This window comes from Myotis yumanensis, unplaced genomic scaffold, assembly GCF_028538775.1.
Source record: "Myotis yumanensis isolate MYYU_CA2020_CCGP unplaced genomic scaffold, mMyoYum1.0.hap1 SCAF_10, whole genome shotgun sequence".
Lineage (NCBI taxonomy): Eukaryota > Metazoa > Chordata > Mammalia > Chiroptera > Vespertilionidae > Myotis > Myotis yumanensis.
Window position 1 is genome coordinate 10391040 of NW_027223761.1, and position 22635 is coordinate 10413674.

Genomic DNA, 22635 nt, shown 5'->3' on the forward strand with positions numbered 1-22635 from the left:
GACGCCAGCAGAGTTAGCATCACTTGTGAAGTCCGGGTCAGTGGTGGTGGCAGCAAGCGGAGAGGCAGGTGAAGTATCAAGCCAGGCGTCCGCAGAGGTGGCACGCATCCCGTGGAGCAGAAGTAGGCAGGACTGGGGGCGTGACCCATGGCACAGCCAAGCTCGAGGGTTGGGTGTTCGGAGCTCTGAGTTCTTATAGCCCCAAAGGGTGGAGGTCCCACTCCTATTGGTGTCCAGATGGAGTCCTTGTCCAAGTGTCCAGACCTGTGGTTTGGGGTGTTCCCTGCCCCTCGCAAGGGCGTTCCTGTTATGATCCCCAACCCTCCTCCATGCACACGCATCACCTCAGTCTTGACATAGCACCTGACATGGCTGCCCTGGCCGACAGCGACGCCACATTGCATCATCAAAGGTGTCCATAGAGTCCACGCTGTTCTGGCTCTGTACCCTGGTGGTTGGCACGGCTCACCTCACAGTTATAGGGTGAAGTCCTGCCATTCCCACCGCGTGGCCCTCACCTCCACTCGGCAGTGTGCTTCCCAGAAGCCGGCAGCATCTCTCAGACTTCCCGTCTCTCCCGCCAAGAAGGTCCAGTCCCCTTTGAGGGTTCGCTGCATTCCATGAGCCCCACTCAGGGATAAGCTCCTTTTTGATGAATTCAAAGTCTCAAGATTTAATTCCACCTGCAAAATCCCTTCAGCTTTGTCATCTAATGTAATGTAATCATGAGAAGAAACTATCGGCTCCAAAATAGGCACGTGAATTTTAAAAACTGTCTCCATGCTCCTCCCTGCAGCCAGTTTTACATCTATTCAGCCTATATGGGCTGTATCTGCTGCTTTTTAATATATATGTGTGTGTGTGTGTGTGTGTGTGTGTGTGTGTGTGTGTGTGTTTATTGATTTTAGAGAAAGAGTAAGGGAGAGGGATAGAGAGATAGAAACATCAATGAGAGAGAAACATCATTGATCCTCTGCCTCCTGCACGCCCCACACTGGGGATTGAGCCCACAACTAGGAATCAAACCATGACCTCTTGGTTCATAAGTTGATGCTGGTGGCTCCGTGGTTGAGCATCTGCTTCTTGATCTTGAACTATCCTTTGAACCGGTTGTATCATCTCACTGAATTAATGAACATGTTAAACAAAACCTTGGACATGTGTTCATCTTATATTTGTATGAGTCACGCTTTAACATCACGTTGGTGTTAATAGTTACTTCATAGTTTCCCTTAAAAGCAATGGCTGTGTTGCTTACTTTTACCTGCAGAACTAAAGGGCTCTTTTCCTTTTCCAGAAATGCCACAAAGGAGTATTCACATTGTACCTCCTGAGACCTAATACTTTTGCTCCTGTGAAAGGATGATGTTTCCAGCTTTTACTGATCTCACTTTAAGTAGCTTAATCCCTGCACCCAGAACACGGCCACTATTGCCGGAGCCTTAGAAGGGGCGGATAGCAGTCCCACCCCACCACCCCTAGGTTAACTTCCTTGTCAGGAACCAAAAGTATCAAAGGGCCCTGCTGACGTTGGAATATTCTCTTGGAATATTGGGGTTCCAGGATTTTGCTACAGGGATGGGCAGAGGGTTTTCTCCTCTTTATGTTCAAAATAAGATACTTCCCCTCAAGTTAGTTATGCTTTTGTGCAGAAAAAGTGTCAGTAAAAGTAGGTATTATCACGCTAGCCAGTTTTGCTCAGTGGATAGAACGTCGGCCTATGGACTGAAGGGTCCCGGGTTCAATTCCGGTCAAGGGCACGTACCTGGTTGCAGACTCCATCCCGGTCCTGGTCTGGGCGGTTGTGGGAGGCAACCAACCATCACATCGATGTTTCTCTCTCTCTGTCTCTCCCCTTCCCTTCCACTCTCTCTAAAAATCAATGGGAAAACATCTTTGGGTGAGGATTAGCAAAAAACATTAGGTATTACTGAGCTGTGCTTGGCATGGTGCCTGATAGGTGGTAGGTGTTCAGTAAACATTAGCCCTCTGTTTCCTTTCCAGGCATACTGTGACGCGAGAACAGAGAAAAGATGTAGAGGGGCTCCCGGTTCCCCGCCTCATCCTGGGATCAAACTCCTTGAAGGCAGGACAAGCTTTTCACACGTGAGGACGGCTCACAGCCCCCTTCTGCTGGCTTTCCTCAGCGGAGCAGGGCCTCACTTCTGCCAGAGAGGCAAATGAAAGCCTAATGCCAGGTAAACAATGCATCACAGTGAGGCTATATCTTGTCTTCTCCTAGTCAGCTAACTGTGTAATGTGTAACCGTGTGTGGGGCCTACAAAGTCAGACTATTCAGGCTGTTGGGATGTGGAAGGAACGATTCTGACTAGCCTGGAAGAGCGCAAGACCACAGGACTGGTATTTTGTTCCCTTTTCTCTGGTCAGGAGCCAGGCTGACATTCCAGACAATCATAAAACCACTTTCCTGTCCAAGTTTAAAAGGCGTCCTTCCATACTGTAAACCTAGTCCCCCCCAGTCTACCCCCCATGCTGCCTCCTTCTCTCTTTGCCTCTGTCTTAAAAGCAAAGGCCATACCATCTTAGCTTTTCCCTCCAAAGCCATTAGCAAATATTGAGCATGTTTCAGCAAGGTGTATCCCAGAGAGACAGAAAACCCACAGGACTGCCTTCACCCCCTTTTCATTACTACATTATAAGGATGCAGCAACAAGCTAATTTAGAAAAAGCATGAAAGAGCGGCTGAAGATGGGGGAGGAGGTGTAGCTTGCGATGTAAAACCCGAGAAGGCATTCAATTGTGGGCCGTGCAAATCTTTGAATTGCTTCCGAATCCACTGTTATAGGTTCCGTTGTCCACTAGCTCTATTGATTATTTTTATGTAATTTATTCGTTAGAATTTCTGCTAATGGACGCTTCGGGATCGTGCTCTGCATTTAATGTATCTAATACCCATTGATCAGGTCATTCATTGCCTTATTGGTTATCTACTTTGCTGCCAAATGATTCTCTGTAATTGCTTTTTTCATTACACGTTTTTATTTCAGGAGCAGCTTCTATTGTGTCCCGTTACACTAATGGAAATTATTGATATGGAAATCCCTAGGCACTGGGTCTAAGAATTCTATGGTGCACAGTCACATTGCATTTCTTCCGCTTGTAGAACTATTCTTCTGTAATTAGTGGTGCATACTGACATGCTGGTCAAATTGGTTAATGAGTTTAATTCAACACAGAAAGGAAACAACAAATATTTTGCATAGCTATGTATACTTTGGTAAAGATAAATACATGTGGCTACTAGAAAAATGTTAATTCCATGTGTGGTTTGCAGGGTTTTCCCATGGACAGCAGTGGCTTCAGCAGAAGTCTGATGTGGGGAGTGTCCACCCCTGAGCTGCCCGACATAATAGCGACAAGCCTCACGTGACAATTATGTGCAAATGAAAATTACTTAAAAGTGAGTACATCTATTTTTTTTAATTATTTTTTTTATTGATTTCAGAGAGGAAAGGAGAGGGAGAGAGAGATAAAAACATCGATGATGAGAGAGCATCATTGATCAGCTGCCTACTGCATGCCCCACACTGGGGATCAAACCCGCAACCCGGACATGTGCCCTGACCACTCAACCATTGAGCCATGCTAGCCTGGCAAAAGTGAGTACATTTTAAAATTCAGTTCCTCACTTGTAGCAGTCCCATGTCAAGTGCTATTGCCGCGTGTGGCTGGTGGCTGACAGAACAGACAGGGAAGACTTATGTCATCCCAGGAAGTCCTTCTGGAAAGTGCAGGTCTCACCCGTCCCTACACAGACCTGGGTGTTGAGGGGGCCTCTCCGCTCAGCCACTGTCCATGGAGACTGTAATGAAATGCCTTAAAAGTAAAGGTGTCATATTAAATGTGAAGCTGTGCAAATAGCGATAGCATGCCCTTGGCAGGGCAGTTATTAGATAAGGTATTTGTCCTTGGAAATGCTAATCTGTTAAGTGCTGCTCAGGAGAATAGCTTCAAAGGTGCTATTTGTCCACTGGGGTGACGGCCTCATTGTGATGGACAGAAAAGATGTAAATCAGGTGGAAAAAGCTGGAAACCCTTCAGGTGTCTTTATAAGTTTTAGTGAACAAGACCTTCCATGTCAACGCTACGCCTCTTTCAAGGGGTTTGGTGTCTGAGGTCCAAAGAAGTTAAACGATGAAACGGGGCCTGTGGTCCAGCAGCCGAACACCCGCGTTCCTTCCTCCGGGCGGCCCGAGGTTCAGAGAGCAGTGAGAGCTGTGTGTCCCGTTAAGGGGTCAGGGGGCTGCGGATGGCGAGGTCACAGATTTTACAGTGAGCACTTACGGGGAAATTTTTATAAAGTCAAGAGTCAAAAGTATTCTTTAAAAATTTTTATTTTTTGCTTTTTAGAGAGAGGGGTAGGAAGAGGGATAGAGAAATAGAAACATTGATGAGAGAAAAACATCATCCATTGGCTGCCTCCTGCATACACCCCCTCCCCCCCCCACCCCCCCGCCCACCGGGGATTGAGCCCACAACCTGGCATGTGCTCCGACCAGAAACCCAACCAGCGACCTGTGGGTTCTGGGGTTGACCATCAACCACTGAGCCACACCATCCAGGCCAAAAGCATCCTTAAACCGACAGCCTCAGGATCACAAGCCCAAGTTCATTTCTCCAGGCTCTCTCTGCTTTTGGCTGTGACCTCTTTCCCTGGAGCCACGAAAGGCCCAGGTGTAGTTGGAAAATATGAGGAAGGAGGAAAATGGGATAAATCACTCAAGTTTCTTATTTTCTCCTGTGGCCTGCTCCCTTTTTTGTGATAGTGGGAGATGTTTGTCCACACACACGTATTTGATTGTCCCTAGGATGGAACTCCTCTGTGGTTTTGTTCCGTTTCTTCTGTTTGTCCGGAAGAAAAGATACCGAGGGAATTATCCCTCACTGCGTCCCTTCCTGTTACCGTTGTCCCCAGTGTTCAGAGGAGGAACCTGAGCCTCTGAGTTCAAGGTTAAGTCTACTGTCCAAGGTCACGAGCTGGTTAGAAGCTAAGCCAGGCTTTAAACCCAGGTCTCCTCTGGAAAACGAAACTCTTGGGTTAACATCAGAAGACCTGCCTTGGGCACCCAGGTGGGCATGGTGGCATCCCCGCAGCCAGCACTAACGCGGGTGTAAGGAGTTAACACTGCAGAGCCTGTGGGAGACTCAGGATGGGGCCTGGGAGCGTCTCCGTGGCCTGGAGCACCGAGGCCAGGCGGCTTTGCTTTGTCACTGATGAATGATCTGCAGGCCCCTAATCCCGATCCCATCTCCTCATTTGTAAAGCTGTTGGCATATTTGCACTGAGCAGCTCGCGCTCTCTGCCAGCTTAGCTTCCCGTGGCAGTTGGGCCGTTTTTTCCCCCTTTAAGATTTCATAGAGCTGCATATAAAATGTGGATGTTTTCATAAATGCTTAAGCATCTTTAGGGAAGCTAATTTATAGAATTTAAATGTTCCTCTCCGGCAGTGGGGGCAGGGAGGCTGGGGCGGAGAAGCAGGAAACTTCATCGCTCACGCTCTATAATAAAAAATTAAACAGCCTGAAAGTGCAAGCAAGAGAGAATTTTTTAGGCTTTCTCTCCTCTGCATTTGAGAGATGGTAATGAACGCAAAAACTGGATGCTTCTCTTCATTTGGTCCCCCCCACCCCCATCCTGGGGCCTGGCAGCCACGCCTTGGACCTCCAGGGTGACTGGGCCTGCGTGCCGTACTGGGCAGGACACCTTTGCCAGCAGCTCACCTCGCAGCCCTTCCCTGGGGAGCGCACCTGGGGAATGGGTGACCCGGTGGCGAAGAGCCTGCAGCCGCCACGAGGCCTCAGGAAAGCTGGGCCCAGCCAGAGTCTGCGGCAAGGTTGCCATGGTAAGATTTTTCTGGAGCTACTTTCTGCTTGTAATTTACATCCCACCCTTGTTTTAGCGTCTGCTTTCATTTCCAGTTTCTGGGATGGCATGGAACCAGGCAGTGTAGAAATAAGTAGATATTAAAAGCACTAAGTGGGGAGGTCTTTCTCCTCACTTCTTTTATTTTTAAAATATATATCTTTATTGATGTCTGAGAGGAAGGGAGAAGGAGAGAGAGATAGAAACATCAATGATGAGAGAGAATCATTGGTCGGCTGCCTCCTGCCTACCCCACACGGGGTTCAAGCCTGCAACCTGGGCATATGCCCTGATGGGAATCCAACCATGACCTCCGTTCATAGGTAGGTGCTCAACCACTGAGCCACACTGGCTGGCTCTAGGGCTCCGTTTATGAGGGCATTCATCCCATCCATGAGGGCTGCACCCTCGTGACCTCCCAAGGCCCACTTCCTAATACCACATCCTTGGGGTGTAGGATTTCAAGATACAAGTTTTGAGGCAGGACATAAACATTCAGACCACAGCACAAACCTTTCCTCATATCACTAAAATAGGAGTTTTAATAGCTGCATGTTATTCTAGCCCGTAGCAATACCAATTATTTAACTATTCTGCAGCTATTTTACATTTCAGCTGCTTCCAATTTTTCACTGTGGTAAGCAACATCTTAGAGAACAACCTCGTACATGAATCTCCAGCAGCATCTTTGATTAGTTGCTTAGAATATAATCAGAGAAGTGGGATTACTGGTTCAAAGGCTATGCAAATGTTTAGGGACCCGGAAAACATTGGCAGGTTGCTTTCCAGAACATTAGCACCAATTTACATTCTCACCTGTGCTTCCCACGATGCTGCTTTCAGACCTGTGCCAACATTCGGTTTTAGAATGTTTCTGATCTTTGCCAATTTGTTCCATTAAAGGCTGGTATTTCATTTTAAGACTGGTTCACTGCCTACCTTGCTCAATAATTATTGGGATTTGCCTAAAGTTGAATTTTAATCCCACCTCTGGCAGCTTCTAACAAGATATGTGACATCTCTAAGCCTCATGTTTCTTTCTGTCAAAACTGTGATATTTATTCTGACTTCTTGGGATATTGGGTGGATTAAATACGTTCAAGTTTATAAAATGTGTATCACTGTGCCGGTCACAGAACAGATAGATGGTAGCTATGGTTATGGGTGTGATCATTCAAAAATTATCAACACGTGAAAAAGCCTGGCCTTTTTTTCCTCCATGTCTTGAAGATTCTGAGTTTGCTTCGTTGTGTTTTTCTCCCTTCCTTCTCTTCTGAAGAAGGGGCTGCCATTCTTTGTGGCTTTTGAGAATTCGGATGAGGAGAAATGAGCCAGAAGAAGGACACAGAGACACATTGGCCAGGGACAGACCACCCCGCATCCAGTGACTGACAACAAACATTTATCCTCCCACATAGGAGTCCACTGTTGGCTACAAGTAGGCGGGTCCTGGCTGGGCTCAGCTGGGTGGTTCTGCTTTGGACCAGGGCGCTGCCTAGGCGTGGCTCTGGGTTATGAATGGGTCAGGTCTGCCCACGTGTGCTGGATCTGTGACCCATATTGAATGAGTAGAAAATACCCAGGGCATGTTCTTTGAGCAAACAAGGTCAAGCCAAAACCCACAAGCAAACTTAAGGCCTCTGCTCCTGCTGCATCTGCTAGTACTCCACTAGCGAAAAGCAAGGCAAGTAGCCTGGCCCAACACCAGTAGGGGTCGGAAGTCTCCTCCTCCCACAGCAGGAGGGACAAGGGAGTATGTGCTGAACAAATGATCGTAATGAGTGTTTCCAGGAAATCTCAGGGAGAGGGTGCGAGAGAGCGTGTGGTCTGAGAAAAGTGGGAGAAAAGAAAAGTCAGCCTCAGCTATGCTGGGCACGTGTGAGAGTTTACAAATCATTTAATTCCTGAAAGCCTCCGGTTAAGAACGTGCAAATTACTTTTTGTCTGTCTGGGACGGGCTTTATCAAATAGCACTTGGTGTCACTTAATGGAAACTATTACTATCTTTTTTTTTTACTGTCACCACCCTACCCAGTTCTTCCTCTCTGGACACTTTATATCTTTCAAGCATTTCCTGATAGTTCTCTTTCTTTCTCTGCCACTGGTAGGAGAGCAGGGACAGGGGCTCCCTAACTGTGCCTGACCCCGCAGAGATGCAGCCTCTACAGGAAATGGTCGCCCTCTCATTTCTGGCAGGACCGACGTCAGCTTTGAGGAAACTTGGACCGGAGGACCCAGGGGCAGAGAATGAGGGCCACCCGCTGGGCCTCAGTCAGGAAGCAAGAGTTCCAAGTTCACATACAGAGCTTTCCAGTGAAATCAAATTGATGGCGAGCCTGGGGCACAATACTGATGAAACAGCCGGGAGAGCTGTGATGAGAGGGGCCGTGTCTTTTACGGCCTTTATCCTCTGTGCAAAAAGCTTCTCCTCATATTCCTGGAGAGAGACCAATACCTGGAACCTGACAGGAGACTAAAGTCTCTCATCGTTGGGTTTGCTTAGCTCTGGGGACGGCTGGCAGGTTCCATCCAAAATGTGACCCCAAGTTCTCAGGAGTGCAAGGGGCTCGTTAATAAATTCCTCCCAAATTTTCATTCTCACGCACCCTGACTGTAGGTAGACCAGCTGAACGTGGACATGTCAGCTCTGTTCCTCTCTCTAAATGTCATCTCTTTCACTTGACTCATAACATTTTTGTTTGGCTGGCAGAGAAAGCAAGGTTCTCAACCTCTTGAAAAATCTGGGTCGCAGCCTTCCCAGAGCTGTGACGTGGGGTGTCCATGGCCTCAGCAGTCACTGACCTTTCATTGGAATAATGGGAAACGTGTGCTTTTAAAGATTTGCAAATCTACAGCCAGATTGCCTGTCTTTCCCTAGTTCCATGAAAGGAGGGAAGTGTGTATACGAAATCTTCCCTAATACTGTTTCTCCCTCACTCCCACCTCATCTACAAATGGTTGCTTTTTATTTTTCTTTTCTGAAGTCCCAGGATAGGCAATATTTTCACAGCTTAGACTCAGGAGCTGGATACCACAGGCTGAATCCTCAGCCATCTGCTGGCTCTGTGCCCTATAGTACACTCCTTCACCTTTCCATGTCTCCGTTTCTTCTTCTGAAAGTGAAGAAAGTGATAGGGCCTACCAATGGGACATAAGACACCTGGCATATTGGAAGCCTAACCACTGACCATGTGGGGTTTGGGCTGTGGCTTCAGAGAGCAGGTTCCCCAAGCCCTGGCTGTGTCCTGCCTCCATCATCCACCGAGTCTCTCAGGGTCTTTTCCAAAGTGGAAGTGGATTTAACACTCAACCAATGGGGGACAGGAGACCATGGACAAATGTCATTTCCCAATTCAGAGGGATAATGTGACATTGGTCCTCACAGATCGCAGAGAGTGCACATCGTGATGAAGCCTCAGCTGCCCACAGCATTAACCAGCTCAGCCAAGGCGCCCTCCATTGACTTTTCTTCCACTCTCTCTGCTCCTGCACTTCTGCTTCCTCCAATCATCCCCAGTAAACTAAGTGCACCCACGTGGTCTCATACTCTGCTCCGGGAATCCCAATGGAGAAAACTCTTAATCAATATTTGCTGTTATTATTTTTATGGAAGAACCTTTCTATTCCCAGGAAGACCAATTTGGAACCAAAATAATGGTGCATGTTGAGACTTTTTTTTCCTCTCATTTGATAGTTTACTTAAGTGGAAAAATATACAAACTAATAAACACTGTCTCATTTAGTTACACATTTAGCAGATCCCATGACATTAGACTATCCTCCGATAAGAAAACTCTGGTTCCTGGACTTCTCTCCTTGGCCGGCCACTTCTCACTCTGCTTTGTCCTGTAGCCTGGGCCCTGGCCCCTCCTCCAGACTAGAAGAGGACAGGTCTGAGTGATTCATCGTCCTCTCCTCTCATTGCACCCCAAGAGGGCCCTGCATATAATAAGCACTTAATACATATTTGATTAATGAATGAATAGATGGATGGAGGGAATGGGCACCGAGACCTCCAAAACCTCCTGCTCAAATCCTCCCACCTGAGGGGTTGGATTGTTGTGTCTGCTTTGCTGTCTGACCTAGGCTTCAAGATACCAGTATGGAAGAGGATGATCCCTCCTTTTGCCACATGAAAACCACACTACCAATCTGCTGTCGCCATGGCAGGTGCTTGGTAAAGAATTGGCGTGGTTCAGCGGTTGAGCGTCAACCCATGAACCAGGAGGTCACTGGTTCAATTCCAGGTCAGGTCACATGCCCAGGTTATAGGCTCAATCCCCAGTAGGGGGCGTGCAGGAGGCAGCCAATCAATGATTCTCTCCATTGATGTTTCTCTCTCTCTCTCTGTCTCCGTTCCTCTCTGAAATCAATCAAAACATATTTTTTTAAAAAAAGGAATTGTTGAATAAATGAATGAATGAATCAATGAATGATGGCTGTCTCCTATTTTCCACTCTCAGAAGTCAGGCACCAACCAATAAGAACATGGCCCCCTGCTGTGTGAAGCTTTCTTTCATGTTTACTCCTGTGTGGTCCTTGGGTCCTCCTCCCCCAGGCCCCAGGGGAGGAGCTGTGAGGCTGGGGTGATGTCAGAAGCACTCAGGGGGCTTAGCACTATTTACCAACTGGTCCAGAAGAGTTTTATTAGCTCAACAACTGGCTGTCGGTGCTGATATGTGCTCCCTGAATGGCAGCCCTGGTTGTCAAGATTGGCATTAGGTCCTCCAAACTCTTTCCCCCAATCCCTTTTGGTCCCAAATACCGGCATTGGCAGGACCACTGGACAGGATGAAGATTCTAGCCAGCGCCCATGGAGCTTTCTTCTCCCTTCGGTGCAAAGCCAACTGGCCCACGCCAGGGTCAGCCTCCGCTTGGCCTTCACTGGCACGGCCTGCGAGGGCCGAGCCAACTGGCCTACGTGGACAGCTTCTCGCATTACCACGGCCCGCTCCGGGCCACCTTGGAAAGGTTCATTGCAATTACTCTGGGGGTTCGTTGTGATCAGGTTCACGGGTATGTGGCAGGGAGCCGAACGCTCCGGGGTGGGTTGGCACGGCTCTTGAATGGGCAAGTGTCCTCCTTCCAATTCCCTTTTAAACTCAATCCCTTCCTGGCTTGGCCGTGAGGACACAAGCTTTGCCAAGGTGACTTTATCCTGTGTATCCTGGAGTGTACTATTGCCTTTTGTGTGTGTGGTTCTGTTTCCTGGAGTTATTATTTCTAGTAGGTTTGGGGTTGATTTCTGGCTTATCTATTCCTTTTCCTGCTGACATGTTTGATTCCTTCACTTGGACGTTTTGGGAAGCTTTGCGAAACACCCATCCTGCTCTGGGCAGGTCGCTGTAGACTGTAGAGGGTGTTACTTCTCTTAGCTTCTCCTCCCTCCAGGCCATGGTGAGGTAAGTTGCAGCTCTGAAGCTTGGGCTATAGGACCTTGGGCTTCAAACTTCATTTCTCTGACCCTTTGTTTCCCCAAGTGTAAAGTGGGGGTGATTATAGGACAAAAGAGTTCAGGTAATTCAGAGTACTGAGCAATCTAAGGTATTTATTCGTGTGTACATTTTGAAGGCACTCTCGCCACCCTCAGCCATAGTTCCCAGCTTTAGGGAGCTATGGTTTGGTGGGGGGAATAACATATTAATAGGCAATTAAAATACAGACTCATAAATGCTACCAACAAGGATAAATACAGGCGTTATAAGAACACGATGGAATGAGGCGTAACTCAGTCTTGAGGGCTTTTGGAGGGCTTCTTAGAAGAAGGTAGATTAATAGTAGTATTAGTTGTAATTAGTAGGGTGCTTACTCTATGCTAGGTAGTATCCTAAGCACCATCTCATTTAGATATGACAATTGTGCTTATCTCAGGGGGCTCTTAATCTCCATTTTATAGTTGAAGAAACCAGCTCAGAAAGGTTAAGTAACTTGCCCAAGGACACACAGCTAAGTGGCATGGTCAATCTGAATTTAAGTGTGATTGCACAACCCTTGCTTTTAACCACTGTGCAGATCTGTTCATGCATGTTTCTGCTTAAAACTGACCATAGTGACTTCCTATTGCTCATAGGATAATTAATAAACTCCTTTACATGCCCCAGATCTCCTGTCCACTCCTCTGGTCTCACTCCTCTGCCCTCTCTCCACCCCTGAACCCCATGACAATCAGCTTCAGCAGTAGCTCACAAAGGATATTCTCAGCTAAGTCTAAACGTGTCCTATGGGTAATCGGGAGCCATGGAGGTTTGCAGCAGATGGAGAAGAAGTAAGACAAGGCCTGAGAAGACCAGTTAGGAGAGGGCTGAAGCAACCCAGGCACAGGTACATGGAGGTCTGAACTAAAGAAGGAGTAGGGGGAAGGGGAGGGGTGAGTTGGATTCAAGAGACACTCAATAGTTAGAGTCCACAGATTGTACTAAATGATCATATCGAGGCGTAGAGGAAAGAAAGGAGTCCCAGGGTCATACCCAGATTTCTGGCTTGAACCCAAGGTAGAAGGTGCTGGTGGTTTTTCAGGAGCTGCAATCAGTGCCTGACAGAAGCAAGCAATACCTCTAATTCCACTGTGTTTTCATTACATGTATGTTAAAGGGTCCAGGAAACTGTCAAATATTTTCCCTTCTCTGTCCCTTTTGTTCCCTCCCTTCCACACTGGATGTGGGAATTCACGGAAAACGCAGCAAAGAAACAAAACAAACAAACAAAAAACCAAGCTCAAAACCATCTTCTCTGCTCTCCCTCCCCCAAGTTGAACTACCAGCCCACACAGCATCAGCCCCAGATCAGACAATCAAACAGCACCCGAAATTAAGCTGAGGGGCACTGAGGAAAACGACTTCCATTATTACAGCGGAGATTTCACAGTGCAGGGAAGATGTTCGGATAATGCCAGGTTAACAATGTAAATCTATTTACCTTCCAGATGGTTGTTTATTAAAGCCTGCTGCTTACCCGCGTGTCTGTGAAAGAGAGTCGGTTACTTAGGGCGTGCTGGAATCCTTTTCTCTGAAGTGTAGCTTTCGGCTCATCAGTTAATTGCTGAATAAAGCTCCTTACCGAAATGGAGATCTCATTCACTGTTGGATTCTTCTGGAAATTCAAGTGCCCAATGTTCATGTTGTTTAAAAAGATGGTTTCTTTTTTTCTCTATGCATTTCCCTCCTTCCTTGACCCCGTGGTACATTTGTAATACTGAAATTACGACATTAAAATCACTTTTATATCAGTTGACATGGATGCGTAGAACATAGGGGAGAGGGTGTGGAGGTGGAACTAGCTGAGTGGAGAAACTGGGAGGGACATGTCCTCTCAAAGTCAATGATCTTCAAGTGGACGTGGTTCAGCAGTGCCTCAAGGAATATGAATGGGTCCTGTGCTCATTCACCAAATACAAATTTTTCTCTATCAGTTCTGTTGGGAGCCCCAAATGCAAGCCACATACGAAATGATACATTTCTCAGGAGCCACATTTAAAAAAGCAGAAAGAAACACGTGGCGTTAATAGTATTTTATGTAACCCTATATCTAGGGTTATATTTCAACATATGATCACTGTAAATGTTTTTGAAATCTTTGACATTTTTTTTGTCCTGTCTTTGAAATTTTGTTTGCGTTTTATATTTAGAGCATATCATTACTCAAAAGAGTCCCAGATCAAGTTCTCGACGTTGCTACACGTAGCCACACGTAGCCGTGGCTACCATACTGTACACTGCAGATCTGTACAGCCCAAGGTCAGTGTTCCCCTCAAACTAATGGACCAAGAGTGGGTTTATACATTTAATGAATCTACGTCCCCCCCCCTTTTCCAATTGAGAAAGGAAAAAAAAAAGTGCTTGTGATGAAAATTGGCAAAACGGCTCTGTTGATAAATTGCAGGTTAAATTCTTTTTCATATCATTGTTTCTTGGTTCCCAAGACTGGTCACAAGTGAAAAATCACCCTTTTAAGGGTGTAGACAACTCCATTCAAGGGGCAGTAAAACTGAGGCATTAAAATCAATCACAGGCTGTGTGTTGTTTTGAAATGAGAGGTAGAAATTCCATCCTTTCAGATGGTGCAAAATTTTCATTAATAAATGTCAACAGATCTCTTCTGCAAGCTAGTGACTATATTAAACATGAATTACAAGAACTCTGCTGCTTCCCAGCAGTATTTTCCTGTAGATTAGTCTGACAATTTAAACTATATATATATACATTTGGCAGCTCTGGGATGAGTTTAATTTCTAGCTGGGAGAACTTCCATACTCAGCATTTTTGGGGGGTGGGGACTGCAATAATTAGATGTATCCAGGAAAGTTTCCTGGGGGGTGAACTGTGTTACATAATAAATCAAGTTTGATTCGACATGCCCAGCATCTTTACCTGTCTAGCCCCAAACCCAGCAAACACATTATCTTCCCAGCCACACACGCATTCTGCGTTTTATGAGTTGGAAGTGGTTTTGCAGGTTCCGAATTGTGACATGAAGTCCTTCGGAATCAAAAGGCCCCGGCTTCAAAGCTCATCAATTTCCTGGGTGATTTGGGGCCAGTCGCTTAGATTCTCTGGGCCTCAGATTCCCCTTCTATGCAAAGGGGAGAGTAATATCTAACTCGGAGATTGTACTGAAGATAAATTTGATCATAAAATGTACAGTGTCTGAAGCAGACACTTGATTAATGATCATTCTCTCACACTGCCTTCCTCAAGCTACCGGGTAGGGAAATTCACTAAGTGTTCACAGACTCCATGTTTATGGTAAGACAGTTGTATTGGTATCTAATGCTGTGTAACAAATCATTTCAAAATGTAGTAGCTTAAAACAACAAGCACTTGTAATCTTCCAGTTTTCCTGGTGGATTAGGAATCTGCACACCGTTTAGCTGGGTGGGTCCACCTGAAGGTCTCCATGAGTCAAGCTGCGCCTGGGGCTGTGGCCCCATCTGTCTCCAAGCACACGTGTGTGATTGTTGGCAGGATTCAGGTCTTTGTGGGTTAATTTCTCACTGGTTGTTCTCTGGAGGCCTTTACAGTTCCTTGCCCCTTGAGCCTTTTCAGAGGGCAATTCACAACATGCAGGCTGGCAAGTAAGATAGATAGATAGATAGATAGATAGATAGATAGATAGATAGATAATAGAGACAGAGAGAGATATAGATAGAGTTGCATAGTGAATTACCCTGAAAGTTAGTGGCTTAAAACCACAATAAATATTTATTATCATGCCCAGTGGTTGAGCATCGACCTATGAACCAGGAGGTCACGGTTCGATTCCTGGTCATGGCACATGCCCAGGTTGCAGGCTCAATGCCCAGGGTGGGGCCTGCAGGAGGCAGCCGATCAAAGCTTGATGTTTCTGCCTCTCTTCCTCTCTGAAATCAATAAAAATATATAAAAAGAAAAACATTTATTATCAGGAATTTGGGAGAGGCTGGGCGGTTTCAGCTCAGGATTGCTCATCAAGGTTCCAGCCATATGAAGGCTTGACTGGGGCTGGAGGCTTCAGTGTCAAGATGGTTCCTTCCAATGGCTGCCAAGTTGGCAGGAAGCTCGGTTGCTCCTGGTGTGGGCCTACCCACAGGGCTGCTTGAGCGCCCTCACCACATGGTGGCTGCCTCGCCTCGGAACAAGGGATCTGAGAGAGCAAGAAAGCAACGGCTATGTTCTTGGTGACCCTTTCTTGGAAGTTGCTCATCTTCTACAATAGCCACTGGTCACACAGGCTGGTCCCATTCAGTGTGGAATTAGACTACACCAAAGCATGGACGCCAGAAGGCAAGGATCTCTGACAGCCACCTTGAGACTGGCTACCACAGCAGCTTCCTTGTAGCAGGAACCACAGCCACCTTCTCTTGAGCAGTTACTCTGTGCATGGTACTGTGCTAAAGGCTTCACAACCGTGAGCTCCTTTAATCCTGACAGCAACCCTCAGATTCCCCATTTTACAGGAAAGGAAACTAAGGCTTAGAGGGGCTAATCACTTGCTCAGGGTCACAGAGCTCATGTGTGGCAAGTGAGAACAACAGCGGAGTGCATCTCAGACAGTCCTGAGCTCAGGTCCAGCTGTTTTTACCTGTGGTGTTACTGGGCCTGCTGCCAGGAGAGAGTGGGAACATGGGCACGACAGAGCGTTATACCAAAGACCACAGAGACAGAAGACAAATTCTTTCTTCCCTCCTTCAGCACTGTGCAGCTGTGTCAGAGCACACATCCAAGATCACAGTGGCTCACTTTTGGTAAAATGTATAGAGCTGCATCCCTAAAGCACTCTGGCTTTGATTTGTATTAAGCCAACTATAAAAAGGACTTGAGACTGGCTTCCTGAGACCCAACCAGTTAGCATTGGAACCTATCACATTTTCTGGGAATTGAGTATCCTGTGTTTAATATATATATATCAATGATGAGAGAGACTCATTGATTGGCTGCTTCCTGCACGTCCCCCACCGGGACTGCGCGGGCAACCCAGGCATGTGCCCTGACCTCCTGGTTCACAGGCCGATGCTCAACCACCGAGCCACTCTGGCCAGGCCAGTGTCCTGTGTTTTTGATAGAATTCTAAAGAATTGGGAAACAAAAGAGCACAATGAATGGTTTAACCTCCTGCCCAGCTTCTATAGTGAGGGAGCTGGGAATGATTCAGCATAAGTCTAAAAACAGTTAACTTAAAGAGGGATTTACACTTATCCAAATGGTTTTAAAGATATTAATTTATTTAAAAGTTGGGAGGCAGGGAGGGAGGGAGGGAGGGAGAGAGAGAGAGAGAGAGAGAGTCTCTAACTCATTTCCAGAGTTGAAGTTCAGGTGCCCAAAGGAACCTAAGGAAACAAGAATGACAGGACTGGGTCAGGGCCATTGTCCTTCCACATTCCTGATGTTAGGAGGCAGATGAACAACGGTAGGAGAAACTGCTTGCCTTCTTGGGTGTCATTAGCAAACGCTCCAACATGTTTCTTGGAAAAATGCATGTACCACACACACCCGAAATTTTGCATAAAATTTTAGGGGCTTTAAAACTTCCCAAAGCCCATGGGTAGTATCTCTAATGTTCATGGATCCCAGGGTAAAAACACACGAATGCTAAATCTGTAGAAGAATTTATTTATGCTTGTAATATGGAACGTGCTAAACTTTCCTACATTGCACCACATTTCCTCATTCTCTTACCCAGGCACTGGTATTTTTAACTCTTGACCTGATCTACTTTAGCTTCCATGTTTTCAGACTTGAGCAGACAATTAAAAAGTAAAGCCATTGAATCTTAGCATCCTCTAAATTGTCTCCAATGCATCCCCTGTACAACCTCCCCCTCAAGTTGTCCCCCCACCTACACCCTCCTGATTCCTCCAAACAGGTACAATTTATAAACAGTAAAACTCACCTGCTTTAGGGATGCAGCTCTATACATTTTGAGAAATGTACTAAGTTGTGTAACCACCGTCATAGTCATAAGCAAGATGCAAAATAGTCCCACTGCTCCACAAAGGCCCCCTGTGCCCCTTGCACTCACCCCTGTCCCCCACACCCAGACCCTGGCAACTACTGATCTGGTTTTGGTCCCTATAGTCGACCTTCTCTGCCCCCATGACTGATAAGTGGAATCTTACAGAATGTACCTTTAGGGCTGGATTCTTTCTCCTAGCATGCTTGAGACTCATTCAAGCTGTGGTCAATGACATAGCACAATTTGTTTAGCCATTCACCAGTTGTTGGACATATCCAGGTGAATTATATCCAGTTTTTGTTTGTTTGTTTGTTTTTGCATTAGCTTTTTTGCGGGGTGGGGTGGGGGAATGGGAGCGGAGCAGAGAAGTGTCATTGCGTTCTTCCACCACCTAACTCTGCTGGGAATGGTCACCAGTGCTGTCCCGGAGCCCCAAATGCACTGAAGCAGCTGTTCAGATGGCTGTTGGGTGCCTGCCTTTACATCTACTTCCCTTTTCTACAAATGGGGGCCCAGACGTGCCACTAGTCTAGGTAGAAAGGATCCAGATGAAAGAGCCCACTGGCTAACCTGGCACCTGGCAGGTGTGCGCCTCCCTTCGCCAGGTGTGCTTCACGGACCATCAGTCTCCAAATCACCTACAAGTTCCTTAGGAAAGCAGAACTTCAGGCCCCACCCCAGACCACGGAGTCGGAGTCAGCATTTTAACAAGATCCCCACGTGCTGCTTCCGAGGCGTATTCAAATTGGAGAAGCACTGGTCACATTCATGCCACTCTCGCTACTAAAGATAAAATGCGTATTTTCTCAGAATCTTTGGCCCTTCCTTCCAACTTTTTCCCTTCTCTGGAGTAAACTTCTTTTGTAGTTGAGTCAAGAACTCAAGTTTGGGTCTGGGAGGGGATGAGCGCCGCATCCTCGGAGGCTGGAGAAGCAGGGGGAGGAGGAAAGGGAAGAAAGAGGAGGCAGAGCCCGGGCTGGTAGGAGATCCTCGCAGCCAGAGCGGGTAGGCGGCGGGAGGCCGAGAGGCCGGGACCCGCGGCGGCCCCCTCGGCGGCCTCTCCGAGTGGGGTCACCGGGGCGTGCCCGGGGCGGCGGCGCGGCTCGGACGCTTGCAAAACTTCGCGGAGCCGAGCCGGGCCGGGCCGGCTGGGCAGGGCCGGGCGGGCGGGGCGGGGGGCGGAGGGACCGCCGGGGGCGGGGCCGGCGCGCCGAGAGGCGGGGTCATCTCTGAGGCCGAGGGGGCAGCGACGCGCCGGGCAGCGGGAGCGGCGGCCGCGCCATGTGGCTGCTGGGGCCGCTGTGCCTGCTGCTGAGCAGCGCCGCGGGTGAGTCGGGGGGCGGCCGGCGAACTGGCGGCGGGGCTCGGGGCGCGGCGGCCGGGCTCCGACGGCGCCCCCTCCCCGCGCCCGGGCTGCGTCTTTCTCCCGGGCGGGGGTGCGGGGAGGGCGGACCCCGGCGCCGGGCTGGCCGGGACCCCGGCGAGGGGCCGCGGCGGGGAGCGCGGTCCCATTGTGTGGGCGTGCGCGCCGGCTCCGGCCGCGTCGCGTGTGCGCGGGCGGGGCTTTGTGTGGCGGGGCCCTGGGGAGCCCGGCGGCCGCCCCGATTGGGCGTCGCTCGAGTGAGTCTGTGTGTGCTGTGTGTTGGGGGAAAGAGGAGGGGGACGGAGGGAAAGCTTCCCCGATCCCATCTTCCCGTACGGCGGGGGCTTCGTGCAGGCTAGCCTCCCCGGAGCCTCTTCCCGGGTGTGCACCCGCGGGCCTCAGTTTCCCCACCTGGATGGCGGGCGGGGCGGGCCGTCTCGGCGCTTCCTTTCACTGCTCTCTGGACTTGAGCAAAGAGAGATGAAGCCGGGCTGGGCCTGGGAATTATTAATCTTTCCCACTGGTCCTGGGAACAGGTCATTTATTTGTCATCGGACCATCCCTTCTCGCCCCTCAGTGGGCGCCCTGACTGGCGAGGTGCCCAGGGAGGGGACCCGGGCTTCACCTGGCATCGCGGTAGCGAGCGCATCCTGAGGTCCGGGGAGCAGCCAGCCTCTTTCCCTCCCAGACAGCCTGCTGTTCCCAGGAACTTTTCTGCTGATGTGGGCACGCTCCGAATTCCAGCCCCGGAGCCCTTCCCCTTCTGTCCCTGCCCGCCGGCCACAGCTGTCAGCAGCCCCTCCTGGACCCGCCCGCCTTTGGCCCCTGATGTTCATTCCTGGGCAGCTGATGCCCAGGAAGCGGGTGACAGGGCCCAGTGAACTTTCTGCAGCAGAAGCTTGCTTGTCTGACGTCTGTGCCATCCACGTATCCCATGCATGCCTGATTTTCCAAAATGTTTCCAGCTACTTGCTGTGGAGGTGGCTTTGGCGGTGTGTTTGTGTAGGAAGTTGAGGTTCATTTCATTCTGACCCCTCCCCTCCCAAGGTGTGCGCTAAGAGAAATCTCCCTTCCTTGAAGTCTCAGGTCCTGGCCACTGGGCAGCCTCCCCGCACCCCTACCTATGACATCATCCCCAGCCCTGGGCGACTCTGTTTAGATATCTATGAATTTGTTGTGGCTCCCAGTGAGGGCGGATTGCTGGTGGCTGCTGTGGGTTTTTCACCAGGTCTGGGGTTTCCCCTGAACAGTATATTATAGGGTCACCCCAGGGGGACAGCTCCAGGGGGCCAGTGGCACCCCCTGGTTGGTGCTAATGATTATTTGGAACAGTTAGAACAGGCGGGTTTCCTAGACATCTCAGAAGTGAAGATCTGCCCACATTCCACTCTCAGTCTGTATAGCCACGGTGTGTGTCCCATGATAGCACCCAAGTAGGACAGCCTGGAGCTGGCTCCTGTGTGTGTGTGTGTCCTCAGTGAGCTGCTTGTGGCTCAGTGGAAACTATTTTTTGCATCTCCCAGTTGTCCTGGTTGCTTAGGTTGAGTCCCCACGTCTGTAAAAATAGCTATAAAGCTAATTTTGTCCTTCTCTGGTCAGTGCTGGTCATTTAACATGCGTGTGCGTATAAAATAGGACTACAATAAATAAAATAGTTGTAGTGGGGTGGGGCCACAGAACTGCTCCACTGTCCCAGGTGGCGGTTTTCCATTATCGGTGGCAGTGGAGCCCGTGTGGCTTTCAATCGCCTTTGCACTTGCTATTGAGAAACCTCTAGGCAAGTCGGGGTGTGTGCGTGTTTCATGTTGCATTAAGCATCTCCTCTTATCCAGGATTCCTCCTTGACCTGAAGTGTTACCAGAAACAAGGCTGGTCCTTTTTCCTGATGCCCGCCTAGCGTCCCTGATTCCCAGCCCAGAGAGAGGCCTGTGTGGTTCAGTTTGGGGTCCGTAGCAGGACCGGAGACCCTACTCTTCCATCCCGAATCCTACACCTGGACCCTCCACTGGGAAGTCGAGGAGACGAGAGAGATTGTATAAACCAGTCCTCTTTGGTAGTCTGTGAAGAAAGCTGGGGTCAAAGTTGAGCCCCGTCTTTGTGGGGCTCAAAGGCCACTGACATTCCAAGAGCAGTTCGGAGGCCTTCGTTATTCAGGAACCTTCTCAGACACCTTCGTGGTTTCTTCTTCCTTTGTTGGTATTGCCTGTGTTAGGGAAGTGAAGCACTGACGTTTGACTGTTATTATTTTTTAATGTATCCTGTGAGAGAGCCGCAGCCCACCCGATGGCCAGGTTTCCTCCCTGCGGCGGGCGTGGCGGGTTTAAGCGCACTGATGGTGGGCATGTCTACTGATGGTCAGGGCCAGCCTTCTCACCTCCTCCCAGGCTGCCCTTGGACTAGATTCCCCGGCATCCTCTTTCTGTCTGTGAAAAGGCTTACGATTCCCCCATGTGCTCTCCCAGGAACATGGGGATGGATTGATAAACTACAGTTTCTACCTGAGACTATTGCTACTTCACCTTTTCTCCTGGAAGGATCTGCTTCATGGTGCCAGCGGGTGGATTTTATTATTATTTTTTTTACTGGCTGAGTGGCTTGGTGCAGCCCAGCCCAGGTAGATGAGACTGTGCACCCGAGGACAAATAAACACACCTTGTTGCTTTTCATCTTCAAAGAGCTGAGCTGCAGGCTCCCCCCGGGGTGTGAGGTGTTTTTTCCTGCCAGCCCACTTAGGCCGTTTGCCCTGGGATTCGTGGGGGAGGGACAGGGATGTGAGTGGGAGAGGGCAGGAGGGTAAATTCTGGGCCTCCTGGACTGATTTGAACTTTTTTTTTTTTTTTGCCAAAGTCACCAGAGTAACTTGAAATTGGGCTTGTATCATCACTTTTGTAAAAACAGTTTAGAGAATTTGGGGATTAGGAAAGTTAATAATCAAATCACATACCGTATTAAAGACGTGGCCTTTACCACCATGCCTGTTTGCATGATGTGGGGACGGGGGCGGGGGGGGGCGGGGGGGAGGAAAGGGAACCGGTATTTGTGGAACATCTTTGTGTGAGCTGATTTGCTCGCCACTTTAAACGCATGATCTTGCTGAATTTTTCCAGTGATACGGTGTGGCAGGAAGTTATTTTATGGTTCGTGAGAGATCATCCATACCCAGGTGCCACAGGAAGGACTGGAGCTCGCAGTCCAGCTCAAGCTTCTCTTGGCTCCCACCTGGTATTCCCACTGTTTCCAGGCAAGCCTTTCCTCGCACCTGCTTTTGTGAATCAGCAGTCAGTGAGGCTGCTTCCAGACACCTCTTTCCTTACGGTCACTGCTCTGCACAGACTCAGCAGTCAGTGTTTTTGGTTAATATGTAAAATGAATCTCAGTCCTTGAGGGAACCTGGACCTTTTCACATCACACTGGTCTTCCTGCTGTGTGCCTGGTGGGGAGCCACGCATGGCGGGAGGATGCCACTGGCCACCACCACCGGGACTTTTCTTGTCCCGCACTATAGTGACACTGGGCTCGCTGTCACTCATTAAGCTCTATCTTTATATTTACCCTTTTCCTTATATGTTTATCGTATTTTCCAATTAACAAGTAAAAGATGACTATGTGCCGTGGATGGGACTTGAAGTAATGAACTGTTTCAGGCTGTGAGATAGACCCAGCGACAAATCTGGTTTTGGTGGTGAGTTTTCTTGTTTGTTCTCTTTCCATCTTTCATTCCCTTTGGAATATCTTGGAAGTGCTTGGGCCATTTTAACTGTGCAGTTTTTTCGTGTTTTTTTTTTTACCAGTGCCTGCACCTGACAACTGGGGAGATATTTAAGATGGCTCTTCCTGTGTGTGTGTGCGTGTGTGTGTGTGCATGCTTGCATCAGTGCCCCTTTCAGTGTAATTGTTGTAAAAGAGTGTAGTCTCTTGGGTGCCAAGGAGTGCCCTGGATTGTGTTTGCTGGGAGAGCACT

At 48.7% G+C, this 22635-nt stretch overlaps 1 protein-coding gene across 3 annotated transcripts in view; it reads left to right on the forward strand.

The window, feature by feature from the left end:
* The first annotated feature begins 3360 nt into the window (after positions 1–3360).
* The window catches only part of LDLRAD3 (low density lipoprotein receptor class A domain containing 3), a 205579-nt gene continuing 186304 nt past the window's right edge, over positions 3361–22635 (forward strand). For 2 of the 3 annotated variants that reach the window (XM_070427799.1, XM_070427800.1), the window contains exon 1: positions 18555–18638. In XM_070427799.1, the coding sequence (XP_070283900.1) occupies positions 18593–18638 (46 nt within the window). In that variant the 5' untranslated portion in view covers positions 18555–18592. Of the gene's footprint in view, positions 3422–18554; positions 18639–22635 lie in introns of those variants that run through there. The other variant, XM_070427802.1, reaches the window with a different exon arrangement.